Here is a 23595-nt window from a genome sequence, read left to right as displayed (position 1 = left end):
TTTTGTCCTTCTAGGAGTTTTTCCCCACCGGGTTTTCTCCTAGGGGGGTTTTTTAGTCCCAGGGAGAGTCAGCCAACTTTGGCTTAACTTAGCACTTTACTGTATACGTGACATTATTAATACGCTCGCTTACACGGTTTATCCATAGCCGCTTTATTCTACTTCTTATACTATGTATTGATTTTCAGTGTTCACCTCTACAGCTACTCATGTAAAGCTGCTTTGCAACAATTGACAATTGTGAAAAGCGCTATATAAATAAAATTGAATTGAATTGAAATTGAATAGGGAGGGGCCAATCACACCAAACGCATTTTAAACCCTTGGAAACGCAAGGCTCGCTGCACTGACTTTTTTTTTTTTTTTTTTAAGGAAGGCCCACCTCTCCCTTCATTAGATTGGATAATGAAAAAATGCGAATGACGTCGGGCGCTCTTCGGGCTCTGAGCGCTCCTTCAAAAACGCATGTTCGGCGTGCATAAACAGCGTGCATAACGCTCACTGCCAATAAAAAATTATTCAAAAAAGGCGCCTGCAACTGCCATAAATGCGTTTGGTGTAATCCGCCCCTACGATTGGCTTTTTATTTTTAGTAAACGCATTTAGGCTTCAAAATTCATAAAAGCTGTGTTCATCTGTGAAGATGATCTTGTTGGACAAAACGTTTGTCATAAACACAGAGCTTATTTTTTGAGATAACCCAAAAGTCTATGGGATAATGAATTGGCTTTTTGGTGAGGGAACCAGTGTCCCACTAACCTCTGGGTTGGCCTAAAAAAATACGTTGTTCCTGCTGCACTTTATTTTCACATTATTCCATACAGCTTCCCAATGCGCTGCTAAACATTATAGCTACACTGACACATTTCTACCTTTATTACTTTTATGTATCATCCAGATCTCCTTTCTTCGCTTGCAGTACACTGATGTAAATAACTTAACATTTACTCTAGATCCGGGCAGCAGAAGAGATCAGCAAGTCAAAGCCTCACCCAAAAGAAGCCAGTAAACCCCTTGAAGCTCAACCAGAAGAGGTACATTGATCTTTCGTCTATAACCCTGTGCAGCCTGTCTGTTTACTCCCTTTACATGTAGTATATAAAGACGGGTGGAACGTGTTAAGATCACATGCTTTTATATCTACAAAGCTTTTTGACGTAACATTCCTCATAGTTCTTTCTTCGTGTCTTTTGTGTTGTTCAAACCTGGAGCCTGGGGGCGGTGAACTGGAGGTACAAGTCTAGCCCCAATGTCATGTTTAAGGCTGCTTTGCTTCACTTTAGAATAATAGCATTGCATATTCATCATTCTGGTTGTGCAGGGATGGTAGGTAAGGCGTGAAATAAACACTTGCCAAGTGCAAGTAAAGAGTAAAAATTGGCTTTGGTAAGTTGAGCCATTACAGGACAGCTGTTAAACTAAGTAGCAACTGAAACATAATACAGGATATATGTTGAAGTGATGACAAAAATCTAAAATGATTTAAATGAAAATGCATACAAACTGCCAACCAAAAAAACATGTCAAAACTTGCCACACCATTATGGCACACCATTAACCTGGACATACTTTAAGCCCATTGCTTTGTAGGTGGCTGTGGTTTTATGGATGGTTGCTAACCGGTTGTTTAATAGTCCAAGTCAAAAGAGCCCTCTACCAAGTGTCTTTAATTATATTATATTAATTTCTAGATGTAGATGTCTGCCAGTCCAAAAAATCACTAAGTTCTCCTCAATAAGTCGCACAGTTTAAGCTGTGATTTAGGTCAACTGTATGGGACAAGTTAACCTCCTTAGCTTAATACTTAGGGTTAGGGCTTATTCAGATCCCTAAAACTGAAAGTGATAGCTAGGCTTGCCTTACTAACTTTGTTTTAATAATGATTTTGTGGCTTTATGTGGTGTTTCAATCTGCCTAACTGGTTTTGTGGGTTACGAGTTGTTTCTCTGAAGTTGACTACGTATATATGGCTTTAGTAATAGTGTGCTTTTAGCTTCTTTAAAGACTTTATTTTTTTTGCAGTAGTGAGCTTTGCTGGTTCGGCTAGTGGTATGGCTTTTCAAAGCAAGTGCGGATGAAAATGTAATGTTTAATGTGTTTTGAGTGTTTTTAAAGGGACAGTAAGTAGGGTTTTAAGTGTTTTATTAATCAAAATCAATGTCTTTATTAATAAATATGTCCTTGTTGGTGTCAAATGACCTCGGCTAGTGATCTGACTTTTCTTTGTAAGCTTAGAATTTCTTCTCTTTACTTACATGGAACGAGTAAGTCCAAGGAGGCTTCAATGTCGTTCCGCCATACTGATAAACTATAATAGCAGAAAGGGACAAAAGGCACTAGCCTACCAATGCGTTTCCACAATGCGTTTTCATTCAGAACATGTGAACCAGCTGAAACGGACAAGGCATTTGGAAAAGCGAGGCGCTAGAGAGCACTATCGTTTGAATGCAAAATACAATTTCACCACTAGATGGGGGTAAATCCTACTTATTGTCCCTTTAACAGTTTCTCGTCATTTTGTTTTGTCTTCATTTAGCCCGCAGATCTTTCTGAAATTCAGGTAATGCCTGTCTTTCCCAGGTGAAATTGTTTTCATTTGCATCAAGGTACAAGTTTGTTAAAAAATTCTGTAGAAATTACAGTATTATTGGCAGCTGTTTGCCAGTAACTTACTGTAGATTTAAATGTATGTTATTACTGACAACAGTTTGCTTAAAGTTAAATGAACATTAAATGGATAGTTCGGCCAAAAATGATATTAAACCACGATTTTAAAACCTCAGACTAACACATTTTCAGTTATTTTAGAAAATGTTTTAGATCTTTCAGTCAATCAGATATAAAGTTACAGGGTCCACTCCTTCAAGTCCAAAAAATGTGCATCCATCCTTCACAAAATAAATCCAAACGGCTCCACGATGATAAACAAAGGTCTTCTGAGGGTAATCCGCTCGTTGTTGTTGTAGAAATATACACATTTAAGACTTTATAAATGAAAATAACTACTATACTCTCTCCTGAATACAGAGGAGTCTATGATGGCGGCGTTACCGGACGCTAGTTTCGTTTAAAATGTTTTAAATATGGACATTTCTACAACAAAACGGTGTGGATTACCCTCAGAAGGCCTTTGTTTATCATCGTGGCTCTGCATTCTTTTGTGAAGGATGGATGCTAATTTTTTGGACTTGAAGGAGTGGACCCTGTAACTTTACATTTCATTAACTGAAAGATCTAAAACATTTTCTAAAAAAAACTGTAAATGTGTTTGTCTGAAAAATGATGGACATATGCATCTCGGATCTCGGAGTTTTTTAATAATTTGATTTCCTTCCTCATTCCTTGCAGGCCGAAAGTCCTTCCCGGATCCCAAGGCCTTCGTCGGCTAAAGGGCAGCGTCGGTTGCCCACAACAGGCGTTCAAGGTACAGAAACCGACTTTATACTGCCTTTCATTCAAAATCGGGTCTGGGATATATCCCTATTGATATTGATAAGCTCAATCTCTGGACAATGTTATGTAATACTACTATTTGTTAACTCTTTACCCGCCAGTGTTTTTTTTAAGTTGCAGCATTTTTTTTATAATTTTCACAAAAGTTTAATGCCTTCCAGAAAATGTTCTTTTTTTAAATATATAAACATACAATATATCAAATGAAAGAGCAGACCCTTTGCTTTCAAAAAAGAAAAAAAAGCTGAGATAATTGCATTTTTGTTAAGAACTTTTGTTAGATATCAGATTCAAAGCGATCCTCAAAACAAACACAGAGTTTTTACTGTTTTTGAATGCATGGATACTTATTTTTTTTTGATAAAGCCGCATATGGATTGCCATAAAAACTGGCAGGGAAGCATTTTCTCTTAATTGACGAGATAACTCATAAATGGTGGGAAGAGAGTTAGGGTGTACGATTATAAACAGACAGGATTATTATTCTGGTTTTAAAACAATGCAGGACTTGACATTAAGCATTGTCAAGTGGTTGTCCTTTGGACAAGTAGATTTGTCAATCACTTGTCCAAATAAAAAAGTGATTTGCCCGGAGATAAAAAAACAACGTTTCTGCTATTTCAATTTGGTTATACTGTATCTGATTGGTATAGAACAAGGGTGCCCAAAATTATTCCTGCCAAGGGCCAAAAATCTAACCTGACTGAGGGCCGTGGGCCGAAAGTAAATGTTGCTATGTTATATTAAAATAAAAGTTATAATTTTCTAATGTTTAAAAAATAACTGTGTTCTAATGCATTTTTTTAAAAGTTAACTGTTAATTTTGCCAACCTTTTTTAAATTTCCTTTTGTTGGTGTGCCACTGTCTCGACCTCTCCATTTTTAGCCTATAGTATCTGAGTTTGTTGAGTTTCGTGATGCCTGCTATACACCTTCAAGTATGCATATACATAAAAAATGGACTTTAATTCCTTGCATTTAATTTCAAATTACTATTTTGTAATGTACATATAAAACAAAAAAAATTTACATTCTAGAAAATAGAAATATGAACATCTGCGTCAATTACAGTTATCCTTTTTTCTTATCTTACGTTACATGACGGGCCAAATTAAAGGTCATTGCCGGCCAACTTTGGCCCGAGGGCCCTAGTTTGGGCACCTCTAGTATAAAACATGGCTTTAGTTAGTTTTAATATTTTTTTGCATTGACTTTTTCGTTTTTCCACAAATTTACAGTGTATTTGTGGCGACACATCCAATGGGGGATAAGTCAACAATTGGTAACTATATTCGGTCCGGTAGGATCAGGGCAGCGCACAGAGTGACTGACACCACAGATGTGTGTAGACAACCTGTCATGAAAAATCTGTGCAACCTGTGCAAAAGTTTAAATTTTGTGGCGGGCGTTTTCAAGTTACTTGTCCGGTCGGGATTTGTACTTGCCCATCCAAAACATTTACTTGTCCTAAACAAGCAAACAAGCATTAATGTCCAACCCTGCAATGTATCCAGCAAATGTTTGATTGAAATAACATGATTTGTTGTCCTCTCTTTCAGATGAGTCTGACAGTGAAGGAGGTAAGCAAAGTTGTCTAAAGTAATCATTAATAGTCATGTATACTTTTGACATGTTAAACACTTCTAATTTAAATTTCTAGAAGAGAACCTCCTACATTATTTTACTCTGTTAGTTCTTGTGTTTAGGTAAAATAGCATTCATCCCATTTTATCCTCGTGTTAACAGGACTGGTGTTGTTTAATTATAAATTATATGACATAACTCTCTGACCCATGATATTTACAACATTGTCTGATATGAATTCGGTCACTCATTTTCGTTCACTTTTTCCCCATATGGTGGTCTCAAATGTCATTCGCTATAGTGGAAATAGTGAAGGAGGGAACGATGAACGGTTTCAGACACAGCATTAGTTTTTTATTTATTTTGTATGTTGTAGCTTAGTTTTATTAATGTTGCAATGCATTGTTATAACACTCAAAATAATTATTCAGAGTATAACATTTATAATATTTATTTTAAGGGGAAACACCTTTAGCACAAAAACCAGTAGTGAACGGGGACGTGACAGATTCTGTGCCATATCATACAACAAACAGGTAATACTTTCTTTCTTTTTGTCATTTTTTTGTTCATTCTTTCTTTTGTCCTTTCTTTTTTTCTGTCCGTCTGCATGTCTTTTTCTTTCTCAATGATCCTTTCTTTTAAACATTCGGCCATTTCCCACCCAGTGATAACTATCAGAATGTGATAATGTGGTGTGGTGTTTGTGGGTGGATGGAGTGTATCATATAAGCTCCCATGAGAGATTGCTTGGCAGTAAAACTCTCTCATGCAAATCCTCCATTTTACAATTTTACATTTAGGCATTTAGCAGACGATTTTATCCAAAGCGACTTACAAAGATTAGGAAACAATAAAAAAATTCACTTCATTGTCAAACCCCAAGATACAGTATCAGTCCCAGCTAGACCATTGCGCTTACTCTAAGCACTGTTTTTGTAAGCATTTACCCTTGTAAGAACTTGCTGTTACTAAAAACTCCCCACGCACAAATTCACATGCATATCTAAGCAAACTTGAATTTCATGTTTATTTATTCCCCTCAATGTTTTTAGAAGATTAGCACGGCCTAGCAGCGCCCGACCGGCGGCCCCACGCGTGAAGCGACAGGAGAGCCACACTGATGTGACCCCAGCAGAAAGGTGAGAGATTTCTCATCATCAAATGTCTTCATGATATGTATGTTAACCACAGGTAGGGGATGCTTTCAGTTGACTTAATGAGTGATGTCACAAAATGACCTGATAATATTTAAGCAAAAAATTTTATTTTCTCAGACAGGGCAGTGGCAAGCCCCTCCCAGCGGTCATCATGGATGGGAAGAAGCTTTCTGAAGATGAGGATGATGAAGATGGACAGTTTGTGGTGGAGGAGGCAGCTCTTCCTCCCACTGACATACCTGAGATGCAGGTAGTGTGACATCTCTCTTACTTATATGCATGCTATTTTTAGAAGAAAAACCCAGAAGGGTTTAGACTAACTGACTTATTTTTCGTTTACAGCACAATTCACTTGAACTGAAAGCAGGAGATAAACACGGTGAGTCATGTGCTAACATTTAGAGGATGTTTTTACCCTCAAGGTGACATTTCACAAGATTTTTTAAGATGTCAAATACATCTTTGGTGTGCCCAGAGTATGCATGTAAAGTTCTAGCTCAAAATACCATATAGGTAATTTATTATAGCATGTTAAAATTGCAACTTACAATTTGCAGTTTTTGGGTGTATCCTTTTAAATGCAAATGAGCTGATCTCTGCACTAAATGGCAGTGCTGTGGTTGGATAAGTCCCCTTCTGACATCACAAGGGGAGCCAAATTTCAATGAGCTATTTTTTATGAGAATGGTTAACCAAAACTAAGTTACTGGGTTGTTCTGTCTCACATTTCTAGGTTGATAGAAGCAGTGGGGACCCCAGTTATAACACTTAAACATGGAAAAGTCAAATTTTCATGATATGTCCCCTTTAATTATCTTATTCTTTTAAACTTGTGTGACTTTTCATAGTAGCAAAAATTACATTGATGAAAGTGTCATCAATAAGTATCTGAGTCTGTTCCTCAACACGCTATTATGTCATTCATATCAAGTTTTAGAAATTTGAGAAAAAGTCTAAGAAAGTTGACAGTTTATGTTTTTGTGTTGTGAATTGTATTTGTGTGTTTGATTATTATGATTCATGAATTATTATCATTGGTTTATAGGTGGACTTGTCAAAAAAATTCTGGAGACCAAGAAGGATTACGAATCATCTCCGAAGTCAAAGGAACAGGTTTGATATAATGTTTACTTTTAGATGACATAAGACCTTGTATTTCAATCATAAGCACTAGGTGGCAGCACTGTTACATCTTAACTCTCACCTTCCAAGTTTTGCCTTTCACAACAGGATTACACAAAACCATTTGAAATTGATTTCCATTGATGTATGGTTTGTTAGGATAGGACAATATTTGGCCGAGACACAACTATTTGAAAATCTGGAATGTGTGGGTGCAAAAAATTCTAATATATTGTGAAAAGCCTCTCTAAAGTTGTCCCAGCTAGTTTTTAGCAACACATATTACTAATGATAAATACATTTTTTATATGTATTTATGGTAGGAAATTAATAAATATCTCCATGCATAAAAAATGTATTGTTGGCAAGTGCCACACATTTACCCGTGTGACTTATAACTGGATTTGTGCTCCAGGGTCACATAAACACATTTCAAAATCTCTTTAACACGGGAATCAACAGTTTTTGGCTTGTAAACAATACCTCAGGGACGTGTTGTCTTTTTTTTTCAAGGCCTGACCCAGTGCACCATCAGTTCACTGCAAAGCATCTCAGTAAATGAAGTGGAGAAAAGTAATTGTGGTCCCTAGTGAAGTGTTGTTCTGCTTAGTGAAGCTTAAACATTTGTGGGAAAACAATGGCACCGTTCTTACCAATTAAATATTTGTTACTTGGTGTCCCACTGAGATTTTTAACAACTGTGGGATGTTTGTATATATTGTTGGTTGTTACTGAGTTACAAAAAACTGAATTTTTTTTTTTAAAGGATTAGTCCATTTTCTAAAAAAAATCCAGATAATTTACTCACCACCATGTCATCTAAAATGTTGATGTCTTTCTTTGTTCAGTCGAGAAGAAATTATGTTTTTTGAGGAAAACATTCCAGGATTTTTCTCATTTTAATGGACTTTAATGGACCCCAACACTTAACAGTTTTAATGCAGTTTAAAATTGCAGTTTCAAAGGACTCTAAACGATCTCAAACGAGGCATAAGGGTCTTATCTAGCAAAACGATTGTCATTTTTGACAAGAAAAATAAAAAATATGCACTTTTAAACCACAACTTCTCGTCTATATCCGGTCCTGTGATGCGCCAGCGCGACCTCACGCAAAACGTCATCACGTCAAGAGGTCACCGATGATGTATGCGAAACTACGCCCCAGTGTTTACAAGTGTGGAGAAAGAGGACCGTTTCGACGTTGTTGTATGTCGAATGATAATATTTAATGTCATTGTATCAGTTTATTGTTTAAAATGGTCGGCAAATGTGCATTTCATATATGTAACACGTGACCTTTTCACGGCATTACACATTTACATGAGGTCGCGCTGGCTTGTCAAAAATCGTAAATTCGTAATAGATAAGACCCTTATGCCTTGTTTGGGATCGTTTAGAGTCCTTTGAAACTATGTTAAAACTGCAATTTTAAACTGCATTAAATCTGTTCAATGTTGGGGTCCATTAAAGTTCATTAAAATGAGAAAAATCCTGGAATGTTTTTCTCAAAAAACATAATTTCTTCTTGACTGAACAAAGAAAGACATCAACATTTTGGATTACATGGTGCTGAGTAAATGATCTGGATTTTTTTAAGAAAATGGACTAATCCTTAAAGTCTAAATTATTTAAAATTAAGGCATAGTCCTGGCTTAAGCTAAGCCTAGTGTGTGAAACCGGGCCAAAGTCTGACATTTCTGGGATATTATTTTTGATCCAAAACGGCACTTTATTAATGTCATCCGAAATCTACAGCTGATTGCTTTGGATGTGAACCAAATACTGCAGTCCATAATTATAAAACTATTCCTTTATCACAATGCCAATGAATTCTTCATCCATTACTTTTGGTATTTCCGAAATATGGATCCTGGTTTAATAATGGATTCCTGATTCTCAAACCTGGTCAGCAAACGGGCATAAACCACCAACATAATCTCGTTTGGCGTTCGACTCAGCCCGAAAAAGTGAGCTGCTCCCAGCTGGCATCCACAGAGGGTGTTTCTTCCCCCTAAATTCTTGATTTCAAAACAATCAGAATGGATTTCCTTTCAATCCCAAATAATCAAATTAGATTTCCCCCCATCAGACGCAGGTCGGCACCGAGCTGGAACTGGAGAGCTGCGTGGTGCTGTCTCCTAATTGATTTCATTCAAGCTCATCAGCTCTGTACATTCTCCTCCTTTATTGTGAGGTGCGTTATCCAGAGCACCGAACGCTAACAAGGGGTGACGTGTTAACCGGCACACTGCAACCTCCTCTGTCTAGTCAGCTGTACACAAAAAACCTGTAATGACTTCCTTCCTGACTCGAAAGAGGGCGAAGGTCAACCTAATAAAGCGCCTGCTCTCCTGTAATCACAGCGTAGCATCAAGGTTTTAAAATGTAAGTGATGAGCTTCCTCATCCCATCCTGACAGATCTGAAGTTACAGCACTTATAACTCACCCCGCAAATATGAGCTTTCATGATTAGATTTGAAGTTTACGGAGATCCCCGCGCATCAACCGTTTCTTCGGAACGACCACAGAATTCCGAGTTTTGACTAATAGTAATTCTTAAAATGAAACAGAGCCTGTGACTCATTCCTCAGTTTTATTAGCATGAGTTTTCCGTTCCGCTTCATAAGTAAAGATTTACCCCGGCAGGGTCAACAGAACTTCATTTATTACAATCTTTTGTACCATTATTTTGTCGTTTTGCTAAAGAAACTAAATTTTTCGTTTCCCCTCACTGTGCATTTCACTGAAGAATTTGCCGTACGTTTCACAGGCCGCGACCCTCCAGATCACGTGTATATTATCGTAAGATACTTCTTGTAGGTCGTCTTTTTGTTTTGAGAGTACTGGCCCCTGACAGCAGCTGCGTTTTCATAAGCATTTTTTTCTCTTTCCTTTTCCCTCTTTTTCGCCATCAAATTAGCCTTGATGAAGGTTTGCGATGTATAAATAAACCCCATGGCACACAAATGGATTGCTGTTGAGTGAACGCCACGCCAGCGCGCTTTCTGCAGAACAGGCAGGAAAATAAATAGTCGTCCCTTTAGGCCCGTGTCTTTGTAAACATCTACCTTTTCATTGGAAATGTAAAGGAAATGACTCCTTGCATTCCTCCAAACGTCGTGCCCTCACGGAGAGACGATTGACATCCGTACAGAATGACCTCAGGGTTACGGTAAAATACCCGCTCGAGTCTCTGAAGTCGGATAGCATAATTGGTTATGTTTTAGCCTATTTTTTCAGTCTCTCGTAACCGCTGCCTGGTTCTCATAAGTCGAACTGTCACACACAATACTATTGTTGTTTGACTCTTTGGCTGTTCGCTTTGCACGCAAGTAAAGAGCAGAGATCCCAACAGTGACTCCCACGGGGCCACACCGACCTTTCCGTCCTGTGCACATGACCCCCCTTTTTGCACATCACTTCATCCTAGCTATTTTTATGATGTTGCTGGACGGGGATCGTGTTTTCCCAGAGGAGGAAACCCCTAAACATTGCTAAACAATTAATCTTGTCCCCTATGAGCCCAGTGATGGAGCCAAAGACCCACCATGGAGCTTTATACCAGTAGCATATAAACAGCAGGGGCAGCGACCTCAGACCCTTCGTGTCTGTCTAAACTATCTGGGTTCGATACTGTTGCTCAGTAGCTTAAATAATGCATTTGTTAAAAGGTTGTGCAGGCGGCATTGGAGACAATCACAAAAAGGGCTTTAATAGGAGTTAAAGTTGAGAAAGTTAAAGTGGTACATTTACTGTAGGCTCTGAAATCAGCTCAGTTTGGTGTAAGAATGCATTTTTTGGTTGAACAATTGGCTGACACAGCTTTAAATGTGTCATTATAACAGTATTTTTGCAGTGAAAAATAAATCTTTTGACTTCAAAGTTCAACCTAAATGGGTGATTTTCACGAAATCCCGATTTAGAAGGTGTCCAGCATCAGAATTTTTTTTTAAAAAGCCCTTGAAGACATTTTTTGCACATAAAGATCTGAACTAACTATAACCATTATTTTTATAGGATTAAAAAAATATTTCCTATAGAATTATCAAAAATTATCATTACCGCAACATGATATTACATTAAATATATGCATTTACAAACTCATGTTTCAGTAATGAGAACTAAAAAGTTGTCTAGGTACTATGACAAACAAAAATTCCACTCTTATCTGTAGAGAAAAAATACGAACTGCTTACCTGGCAGCCATCTTGAGTGTCACAGTCAATTATGTCCCTTACAACAATTTTTTTTTAAATATTAGTTCCTTGAGAGCTTAAACAATGATTGAAAATTGTTGCAGAGGATGAGAAAATTGGTCTTGGACACATTTATATTCCTTATTATTGTCTCTACATTTACCAATGATCACCAAATACCAGATGTTTCTTTACTGTAACTGTTTATTATATAACATGCAATGAAGCTTTTTATTTTTTAGATTTTTTTAATTATAAATATTTCCATGTCAAAGAACCCAAATCCAGTCATGGACACGTTGCGGTAATGAAATGTGGAAAAAACAAAAAATTGGTTTGTATGATGTCATTTGAAATCATATGCAAAATAGTACCTGAAGATATGTTTGTAACTGTATTCTTATTTTGATTTACTTTGCATTTACTTTTTTATCAAAATGTTTCATGACACCTCATAAGTCTAATTTTGCGAGAATCATGATCTAGTTACATCTATATCCATTAAAGGGATAGTTCACCCAAATTTGATTTATTTTTGCACCGTCAAGCTGTTCCACATCTATAGAATTTACTTTAATACACTAGTTCAGACTGCACAATTTTAGCCCAGATTTTGACTAGTCAATATGTTTTTTTGAAATCGCAGACAAATGCCCGAAATCACCAGCCTGATCTCTTTAGAAATCATACATATTTTACGAGTTGTCTAATTCGTATCAATTCATACAAATTAATTGTGCAATATCATACGATTCTCATGAAAAAACAACGAAACCGAACCCCTAACCCCAACGTCACAGGGGTCAAGGCAAATCGTACCAAAACTTACGTATGTGATCGTATGAATTAATACAAATAAGCCAACTCGTAAAATATGTACAAATTCTCGTGAGATAGCGTTGAAATCACAGGCAAATTGGTGCTCTTTCACGCGAGTGACAATCAAACCGTGTGAACTATCAAAGATGCGATCTGAGAGAATTGCAGACGAGTTGCTAACACGCGTTAGATATCTGGCATGCTAGATATCTGTCGATGGTTTAAAATCATGCCGTGTGAAATGTGTTCTGATTGAAAATAACATTGGCGATGACCTACAGCCAATGAGAGATCAACATACAGGGCAGCTGGAAATTCGGGGAGGAGTATTGATACCAATCTCACGTGAGAACTCCGGTCTTGCACGTGGGACCTCGCGTTTTTTCTTTTTCACTTCTCGTGTACATGTGAATGTGAGACGTAGTTTGCGGACCGGGACAAAGTTGTCGGTGATTCTTCCTATGGTAAAGTCATGCAGTGTGAAACCCCCTGCTGATCCATCATGCAGTGTGAAAACAGCAGCGACTGAATGCTAGCCCAGATAGTCATGCAGTGTGAAAAGATCTGTGACCCGACAACTTTGAAAATCATGCAGTCTGAATTCGGCATAAAACAGATTAGGGGCAATCAAAATTCAATGGTGCCCCACATTCATCAAAATATCTTCTTTTGTGTTCAGCACAGGGTTCTCACAAGTCCTTGAAATCCTTGAGTTTGTGAATCTAAGGGGGAAAATCCAAGGCCCTGGGAAGTTTTTGAAAATATACATACATAGATACAGGTCATTGAAAGTGCTTGAATCTATTTTATGCAAGAAGTTTTCCGGGGGGGAAAATCCATATTATTCCCTGTGTAAATGGGATGCTTTTTTGCATAGTTGTGTTTGACCCATTAAAACGTCTCGGATTACTTATGTAACTGTCTCCTGAGAAGGGAACGAGACGCTGCGTCTCGCTTGCCATACTTCCTGTGTCCCTGTAACGCCATCTTTGGCAATATTTCAGATAGCGATATACTTCTGGCTCCCGCGTCACCCTGTCTTTGTCATTAAGCCTCACCATTGGTTGAATTTGATAAACACATTCAGATGCACTTACCCCTGTAGGCGTCCCCAAAGTGTCACCGCAGTGACACAGCGCGAGTTCCCTCGAAAGGGAACTGTAACAATGTATCTTAAAAGGTAACACGATGTAACCTTGCTCTCACTCGAAATGTGTCCCCACATTTAGTCCTTGAATTTAAGGGTATTGGACCTGGAAAGTCCTTGAAAGGTCCTTGAATTTGAAGTTAACTAAGGTGTGGGAACCCTGTTTGCAGAAAGTATTTTTACATGTTTGGAACAACCTGAGGATGAGTAAATGATATCAGAATTGTAGAGTTTTAGATCTCACCCTTTAGTGTCACCCTGCGTCCCAGAAGTAAATGAACTTTTCTCAAATTAGTCATCCTCTGGAGGATTGTAAGATTTTAGAAATTTCAATAGGAGTGATTTTTCTCTGTCAGAACTCTGCTTCTGTCTTCAGCAGCACTCTATGAAGCATGCATTTCTCATGCATTTCTTCATTAAGCAAATTAGGCTTGAAACTGAGAGGTAATGAAGCGTCCTCACTCGAGAGGCTCTGATCCCGACTCCGGTGAGTTCAGAGCTCAGAGTCTCTGAAAGCCACCTGCCCCGGCAGCACACAGACTCCACTTCTGTCACTGTCTCAGATAATGGGAAAAACTGTCCTCAAAACTTATTTTTCTTGGGTGTGACTGAAGAGAAAGGAAAATGAGAGCCCATGTGAACGATTGATTTACATCCTAAGAGACAGAAAGCAGGAGGGTTTTTTTAGGTGCAGGAGGACGGCAAACAGAGCGAATCCGGCCTGGCCTTCGCGCTCCACAGACGGTGGGCCGAATGGGCTGGCTGGTGTTTGTGTAGAGGGGGTGTTAAGGGGCCGAAGAAACCACCCACATTGCAGTTAACTATTAGACATTTCAATCCGAACACAGTTGTAAACCACAGAGAGGGAGAAAGAATGAATTTAGTCTTTCTTCTCAACTGTTTTGTTTGATTTCTCGAGCAAAGCGGCGTAGTTAACCTTTGATGTATTTGCAGTATAGTTACTGAACTTGGTAAAGTTGTAACAATAAACTTTGGATTCAAAACACAGATGATTAGAGGCTGGCTCTTTACGAAAATATTTACAGATTTCTCTTTTTCACTCTTAATAGCGTTTGACCTACTGTATATCTAACTAGGGCTGTTTGATATAACGTATAGATGTGTGTTTGTTCTGCCAGTGTCTTTTTATAGCCGTTTGACAATATTTTCTATACCAGTGCAGTGATTCTCAGTCTTTTTGAGAACCACACTTGTGAGATAATATAATTTACTAACCATCGTGTTGTTTTAAACCTGAAAAATAACTTTGATCTGCTGAACACAAAAAAAGATATTTTAAAGAGTGTGGGGCAGCATTGATTTCAAAAAGGTTTGCATAACGATTAATCCTGATTAATCTATTGCAGAATAAAGGTTTTTGTTTACATCATATATGTGTGTGTACTGTGTATAATAACTTTGTATAAAGAAATACACACACATGCATGTATATATTTAAGAAATGTTTACATGTGTGTATATATATTTGTATATTTATGTATAATTTATATTATATATAAATATCAATACTTTATATATAATTATTTTTCTTAAAATTATACATGTGTGCATATTTATATATACATAATTATTATTCACAGTACACACACATATATGATGTAAACAAAAACCTTAATTCTGCAATAGATTAATTGTGATTAATCGTTATGCAACCCTAAATTCCACAATAGTAAAAAATAATCCTATGAAAGTGAATGGTGCCCCTAATCTGTTTGGTTACAAAAATTTTTCAAAACATCTTCATTTTAGTTCACTAAAACACTGAAGATATTGATTCATTCAATTTACTAAATTTTTTTAAGGTAACTGGTCGCCATCAATTTATTCAAGCTACATTTAAACAAAACTATTTAAAAAACAAAACAAAAAACTTTTTTATTAAATGTAGCTTAAATAAATCGAGTAATATATACAGGTGTGAAACAACTTAATCGTTGAACAGAATTTAAAATTTTGGGTGAATCCTTGTAAAAGATTTAGATATAGATGTAACTAGATAATTTAGGTTGTAATAATAAACTTTGGTTTCAAAACACAGATGATTAGAGGCTGGCTCTTTACAAAAATATTTACAGATTTCTCTTTTTCACTCTTAATAGCGTTTGACCTACTGTATATCTAACTAGGACTGTTTGACAGGGGTGCGAACTTGTCACCTTTCGCCGAAATTCGTTGTTTTAGATCCAAAATAAGTCATTCTTGTGATTCGTCTAGGTTTTGAAAATGAGGGGTGAGGGGGGTGTCTGCGACAGGGTCACACAAATCACTAACCAGTTTGGCGGGTTATGTTTTACAATTTATAGTCACCTTTTTTGCTGCCGAATTTAAACAGTCTGTGCAGATTGAGCGCACATACTTAACTCATAGTATTTTTTCAATCGAGGTTACGCGCCCACGTCACATTACTGTGCACAAAACGTAATGTTTGTAGACTTATTTAACCTCACAGTTTTTAAAACAAGTGATTCTAAGCCAATGAAACAGAAACAACAGTGCTATATGCGCGCGCTGTTTCTATTGGCGCTTTTCCATTGCATAGTACCCCACGGTTTAGTTTAGTTTGGGTCGGGTCAGCTTACTTTTGGGAGCTTTTCCATTGGGTGCAGTACGTAGTTCCCGGTACTTTTTTTCGTACCACCTCGGTTGGGGTTCCAAGCGATCCGAGCTGATACCAAACGTGACGCGAAAACACTGTAGATCACTGATTGGTTTGACAGACTCGTCACTACAGCGTCATAGCTATAATGTAAATATTAGCTTTACCTTAGTGCTAGCTTGCTGTCTCGAGGAAACATGTTGTCTTCTGTGCTTTGCTAAGTTCCCAAACTCCCTTTTAGCGATAAAAAACATCCACAGGTTGAGAATCAGGGACACCATAACAGTTTTTCCATTCTTGCAGTTTGTGGCGGAACATTCGCGACGCGCACATTCGCATATATTCTTAAATGCAACTTCAATGAGGCTCAACGGAGCACCGTCGAATGACGCCACAGGTGTTTGAACAGAAATTGTCATGTGAGACCGAGGTAGTGATAAACGCGATGAGCAAACATTTATTTGTTGTGGCCAATTTTAATTTTGTGGCGGACTGATAAATAAATGAATGTATGGGAATGTACAACGGCGCTCTCACTTGTATGATGTCACAGCATTATGCAGCGCAAATATAACAATACGCCTATAATCCCTCCCACTACGAAGTGATACTAAACTCAATGGAAAAGCTAACCACGTCAAAGTGAGGTGAGGTGAGCTGACCCGACCCAAACTAAACTAAACCGTGGGGTACTATGCAATGGAAAAGCGCCATAAGTGAGAGGAATGTGCAAGCCGCGCATCCGCTGCTTATTGAGCATTTTTGACGCTGTATTAGCCTTAAATACAGACATGCGTCAAAATTCCAGTCTTTGCAAGTATCCTCATAATACGACCTTTAGGTCTTAAGAGACAGTAAAACTGCTGAAAAAGAAAACGCATGTGTAACAGTATATTGCATCTTAAAGGAAAACACCACAGTTTTTCAATATTTGACTATGTTCTTACCTCAACTTAGATGAATTAATACATACCTATGTTTTTTCAATGCGTGCTCTTAATTTTTCCAATGCATGGACTTATCTTAAGCGTTGTGACTGTTAGCATTTAGCCTAGCCCCCACTCATTCCTTACCGTGGGTTCACACCAGCCGCGTTTGAGGCGTCAAATTCGTGTCTACCGCGTCTAGTTTGCCCCTTGAACATTTTGAGTTTTCTCCCTTCATTCGCGCGTGAAATTCTAGTCATCAAGACATTCATGCAGAAATTCGCGTCATGGGAGGGGCTTCTGCGACTCCGCTTGCTTCCTGTAATCAAGTCACTACTAGAGCAAGCTCCTGATTGGTTAACGTGGCGCGGATTTCCCCCAAAGTTCACATTTTTCAACTCGCGCGTTTGCCACGTCAACGCTCAATTTGCGAATGAGGCGGAATCACGCTTACCGCGCCACGCTAAACACCTCATTCACGCCACGAGACCTCTAGGCCCGCGTCAACGCATCTTAACATTGACTTAACATTGAAATCACTCGCGCTTGACGCCTCTACCGCGGCGGGTCTGAACGCAGCATTAGGATCCAAACAAGGATGAATTTAGAAGCCACCAATCACTTCCATGTTTTCCCTATTTAAAGACTGTTACATGAGTTACACGAGTAAGTATGTGCGCACAAAAAATAAAACTTGGCGATTTTTTTATACGGATAAAAAATGAGCACTATATTGTATGGCGGAAGAGCACTTAGTTTGCAGCACTTCGACCCCCTTGTGTAGGGTGCCTCCATTCGCCCCCTCCAAAAGAATTCATAATATAAAACAATCTTAAACAGTACAATATATTGGTGTTGGTTTGTAGCCTAATTTTTTTTTTAAGGTTTAAATGCACCGATGTCATAAAACTGGGGGACCCCTGGCACCATCTTGCGCCCCCTAGTTTGGCAACCACACTGCAAAAAATGATTTTCAAGAAAAAAAAATCTTAGTATTTTTGTCTTGTTTTCAGTAAAAAATATCAAACATTTCTTACATTAAGATGCTTTTTCTTGATGAGCAAAATGACCCAAGAAAATAAGTCTAGTTTTTAGACCAAAATATCAAATTTAAGTGATTTTGTGCATAAAACTAGCAAAAAATCTGCCAATGGGGTAAGCAAAAGTTTTTTTCTTAAACACTAAATTCAGGAAAAGTTAAAGAAAAATTTGCTTACCCCATTTTTGCTCTGAACTGATAAATAAATTATAAAATGACAACTTTTCCCTAAATATTTTTTTCTATAAATTTTTACAATGTTATTTTTATGAATGTATTTTACTATGTCACTCATTACAGTGTGACTTCATATAGCACATGTGTAATAGTTTGACATTCCCCGCAAGGAAGTGTTGGTGTCTCTGGCCAGAATGACATGAATTGGTTGAGGAGTTAAGCCTGAAAAGAGGTAAATGTGAAGTAGTTGTTACCGAATACCGTTGTAAAATAACTTCACTGCCATAGCCTGTTACTAAAACAAACAAAGTCATGTCTCACGTGAGGGTGTGCGCTCGTGTGTCTGAGCGGGAGTGTGAATAAGGCCGGTTTGGCCTACTGCCACACACAGCCTGTGGCCCCAGCTGAGTAAACAGTCGTGGGCCCTGTGTGCCGGGGGGGGACTCTTGTGTCAGACTGAAGGGTGACTGGAGCGGACCGAGACCCCCCAACCACACAGCATACAGAGAAGTCCTTCAGTAACCACTCTCTCACATTATAGATCCCATGTCTCTTTCGTTTTGATCTTTATATACATTGCAAGGTTTGTATAATTTCTGCCTTGAAATTCTAAACATTTGTAGCCTTGACATTGAAAACCACTAAATGCAGACTTCTCCCTGGTGTTTTTTTAAACTATATTGTTGGTTGGTATAGATTTCCTCTAACCTCATTCATCTAAAATCCTCTGTGCTGGGAGTGACTTTGGACGGTGTCCCATTAGTCTTTTCATCAGCCGATTTCTTTTTGTCCTTTACTAATTGTTTGGTGAATGTGTCCTAAAAGTAATTCACTAATGCAATATAAAAGTGGATGCAGAAGAGTTTGTTTTACTAACTGCACACCTTGTTATTTGTAAATACAATTAAAGTGAATTTGTGCTGAAAACAAGCAAAAAAATCTGCCAATGGTGTAAGCAAAAAATCTTGAAAAATTTTCTTAAACACTAAATTTATTTGCTTGTTTTATACACAAAATCACTTACATTTGTTATTGGTCTAAAATCTAGACTTATTTTCTTGGGTCGTTTTGCTCATCAAGAAAAAGCATCTTAATTTAAGAATTTTTAGATATTTTAACTGAAAACAAGACAAAAATACTGAGAATTTTTTTCTTGAAATCATTTTTTTGCAGTGCAGTAAAGAATTATTTTCAGTTATTTTCAGACCCTTTATTGTGTTTATTTCTTATGAAGGATTTTCAGATTTTGAAAGATATATTCATTAATTAATTACTTTTCAAGTATGTGTTATGTGTATTAATATTTACTGCCAGGTAAACCTTGCAAAAGATTTAATTTAAATAATCACAACAGTGTAAAAATCATTTCATGAACATGAAACAAAAACATGTATGAGAATTAAATGTCAAAGCAATAAATCAGACAATTAATTGCCACAATTTATTAGACAATTAACCGGCAGTTAATACCTAAAATGTATACATGTCAGTACCTTAATTGTCATATTAGGACCTTTTAAAGCATAGCTTTGTACATTTTCTCTAAGATTGCATGTTGTTTAGCCTGTCAGACCACCAGTGTGACAGACCACAGATGGAAGAGAGTTGTTTCGACGTGGCTGGCGGGATGCCCGCTTTGCACTTGTGTGAGGCTCCAGCGGTTTCCGAGACTCAAAGGCCCATCGATGGCTGATATTTTCCCTGTGGTTTCTCTCCGCAGGATCGGACATCGGTGTCAGAGGCGTCTCGTAGGAAGGAACGTGAACTGGTGGCGAAGGAAATCGATCGCCTGCGATCCTCTATACAGACGGTGTGCCGCAGCGCTCTGCCCCTGGGCAAGATCATGGACTACATCCAGGAAGACATGGACTCCATGCAGAATGAATTGCAGACTTGGCACAAGGAGAACAAAGAGAATGCACAGGCTCTGTTACAGGAACAAAGGTACCCAGAACGCTCAAACATTTGTCCGTACACTGCAAAAAATTATTTTCAAGAAAACATGTTCTTAGTATTTTTGTCTTGTTTTTTTGTGGATAAAACAAGCAAAAAAAATCTGCCAATGGGGTAAGCAAATTTTTCTTGAATTTTTGTTGAATTTAGTGTTTAAGAAAAATTTTCAAATACATTTTGCTTACCCCATTGGCAGATTTTTTGCTTGTTTTATGCACAAAATCACTAAAATTTGATATTTTTGGTCTAAAAACTAGACTTGTTTTCTTGGGTCATTTTGCTCATCAAGAAAAAGCTTCTTCATTTAAGAATTTTTAGATATTTTTACTGAAAATAATTCTCTGATTGAGACATTATTTGGTGCATGTAAACGTGTAATCTTCTCTAATCCATCACAGAATCACGGACGGCATTGTGGAACCTCTGATGGTTGAACTCGCTGAACTGGAGCAGTCGATCAAAGACCAACAAGACAAGATCTGCGCAGTCAAATCCAACATCCTAAAAAACGAGGAGAAGATCCAGAAGATGGTTTCCAGCATTAGCTTCTCCTCACAGACGTGAAATACAGCACACCCCAAATGAAACCTAAAGCACTGACCGTCGAAATCATCTCAGCCCAGATGACTTTGAGCAGGTACTGAAGAACATTTACAAGGTGTGATCACCGTCTTCAAACCCCTTCCATGTCAGGTGCCTTCTGCAAGTCCCAGGATCGATTAGCGGTGGATAGCAGTGTGAGGAAAAGCAAACCCAAACTTTTTGCACTTCTTACTTTGTTGCTTGAGAGATAAATCTGTGTGGTCCCCATATTGATGAGTCTTGTGACTTTAATTCATCTCCGCATTTAATTCATCTGTTGTTTCCACATTGACAGGTGTTTTCTCTCCAAAGAAAGCATTGGCAATATCATAATGTTTCTAGAGTGATTTGCAAAGCAATAGAGCTGTCATGAGCATAGGAATTGCCAAAATATGGAGACACACCACACAAGCACCTCTGCACTTTGATGAATGAGACGGTAATATTAAACATTTAACCCGTACACATGAAAAACTTCTCAAGTAGCAGAATATATGATCAAAGAAATGACATCAGATGTATTGTACCTACATCAAGAATGTGCTTTGATCAAATGTACTGTGTGTGTATCAAATCATGTTCTGGCTTTTCATTTCGGACAATGAAAATGTCTACAGAACGCTTTTTAGAGGGTAATTTTGCCATTACTGTAAGTGATGGTAATTTTACCGTTTGCTGAATTTGAGCATCAAATTTTGTTAAAAGGCTTGTGAGAACTTTTTCTACTGTAGACTGAGCTCCATAAAGCAATTATAACATTTATACAAAGATCTATTTTGATTAGCATGAAATGTTTGGAAACTGTGTTAGATAAAGCAATAATGGGTCCAATCTGTCAAACGGTGGTCATGCACATGATCTTTAGAAATGCATCACATGTCTGTGTAGTCACGCTATATGGATACTGTCATGAAGTTTTACTTTTTTAGAAGAATTTAAAGGGATAGTTCACCCAAAAATGCTAATTCTGTCATGATTTTCTCATTCTCATTTTGTTCTAAACCTGTATGAATTTCTTTTTTCTGATGAGCACAACCATTGAGTTTCATAGTAGGAAAAACAAATACGATGGAATTCATTGGGAACCATCAACTGTGCATAACATAATTTTTTCAAAATATCTTTATCATTTATCACAATACTTCCATAATATTTGTTTTTTTTCTACTATGGAAGTCAATGATAAGGCAGCTGTGTGCTTACCATCATGTATCAAAATATCTTTTTATGTGTTCATCAAAATAAATAACATGAAGGTGAGTAAATTATAACAGAAATTAAATTTTTGGGTGAACTACACTGCAAAAATTATTTTCAAGAAAAGAAAATCTTAGTATTTTTGTCTTGTTTTCAGTAAAAATATCTAAAAATTCTTAAATTAAGATGCTTTTTCTTGATGAGCAAAACGACCCAACAAAATAAGTCTAGTTTTTAGACCAAAAGTATCAAATTTAAGTGAATTTTTGGATTAAACAAGCAAAAAAATCTGCCAATGGGATAAGCAAAAAAATCTTGAACATTTTTCTTAAACACTAAATTCTAAAAAAAAGAAAAAGAAAAATTTCCTTACCCCATTGGCAGATTTTTTTGCTTGTTTTATGCACAACATCACTTAAATTTGATATTTTTGGTCTAAAAACTAGACTTCTTTTCTTGGGTCATTTTGCTCATCAAGAAAAAGCATCTTAATTTAAGAATTTTTAGATATTTTTACTGAAAACAAGATTAAAAAAAACAATTTTTTTTCTTGAAAATCATTTTTTTTTTTTTTTGCAGTGTATGCCTTTAAATATGCTGCACAGCAAGAAAGTCTTGTAGTGATTTGTGGAATCAGACTATAATATACAGATTATATACTTCAGCAGTATTATTAGCTATACACCTCCACACAATATACAGTTTGGTATTTATTTTGAGTAAATCTACTTCTTAAGAATCTTCGAGAAAAATATATTTTATTTTTTAAAAGAGCCGACCATTGACACTGTAAACGATTTTTACCACATTCATACTTTTTGCTGTACATGTGTATATGTGGTTTGTATCATAGTTCACAAATAAATATTAATTTTGTAGTGAAGTGTAATAAACTGTGTAATAACTTCTGTTATAAATGGTGTTGTCTATTGATTGGTTTAGTTAAAGGTGCAGTGTGTAACGTTAAGAAGGATCTCCTTTCAAATTTAAAAGAGTAACTATATTTTATGGGGTAATAGCACTTTTGGGAGTACTTCGGCTCGGTACAGTAACACTCTCCCTCTCCCATTATGAGAGGGAGAAGGGGAGCGGATTTTTCAGGTGAGTCGAAGTACTCCCAAAAGTGCTATTACGCCATAAAATATAGTTCCTCTTTTAAATCCGCTTAGAAAAGCGCTACGTTTTATTTTGTACCACCAAACTTGCTCGTATAACTACTCGTCTTAAATAGGAAAAACGTTGATGTGTTTGGTCACTTCTAACTTTATCTCTGTTTGATACCATTGAATGAATGGGGCAAAGCTAAATGCTATCGAAGTGTCACAGCGCGCCCCAGCGCTTACGTGCACGCACTAAGATGATAGAGGGATGTATCAACTCTTCTTAGTTAAGGTAATAACATAGTTTAATATGGAAAATGGATAGACTACAGTATTCCTTTAAGTTAATTTGTGCTTAAAGCAACACTAAAGAGTGTTTTTTACTTTATAATAACGTTTCCAAAAAAGTTTCAGTCGTTCATCCACTCGAAACAGGGTGAACGGCACTTTCACATTCTCTTTGCAGCCCTCTATCGGCCAAAACCGCACTAAAGAGTTTCTAACCGTCGGGTCGCGGTCCTG

General features: G+C 37.3%; 1 protein-coding gene across 2 annotated transcripts in view; it reads left to right on the top strand.

The window, feature by feature from the left end:
* traf3ip1 (TNF receptor-associated factor 3 interacting protein 1) overlaps nt 1–22166 on the top strand; it is a 32775-nt gene extending 10609 nt beyond the window's left edge. The window contains exons 6-16 of one of the 2 annotated variants that reach the window (XM_065252258.2): nt 954–1034; nt 2537–2560; nt 3349–3424; nt 5013–5033; nt 5498–5573; nt 6093–6179; nt 6315–6447; nt 6540–6576; nt 7243–7310; nt 19962–20185; nt 20593–22166. In XM_065252258.2, coding sequence (XP_065108330.1) covers nt 954–1034; nt 2537–2560; nt 3349–3424; nt 5013–5033; nt 5498–5573; nt 6093–6179; nt 6315–6447; nt 6540–6576; nt 7243–7310; nt 19962–20185; nt 20593–20758 — 993 coding nt within the window. In that variant the 3' untranslated portion in view covers nt 20759–22166. The remainder of the gene's footprint in view (nt 1–953; nt 1035–2536; nt 2561–3348; nt 3425–5012; nt 5034–5497; nt 5574–6092; nt 6180–6314; nt 6448–6539; nt 6577–7242; nt 7311–19961; nt 20186–20592) is intronic. The other variant, XM_065252259.2, reaches the window with a different exon arrangement.
* Nucleotides 22167–23595: the final 1429 nt, after the last annotated feature.

Source organism: Paramisgurnus dabryanus, chromosome 15 (assembly GCF_030506205.2).
Source record: "Paramisgurnus dabryanus chromosome 15, PD_genome_1.1, whole genome shotgun sequence".
Lineage (NCBI taxonomy): Eukaryota > Metazoa > Chordata > Actinopteri > Cypriniformes > Cobitidae > Paramisgurnus > Paramisgurnus dabryanus.
The sequence above is the reverse complement of the archived record's forward strand: the minus strand, read 5'-3'. Positions and strand labels throughout refer to the sequence as shown.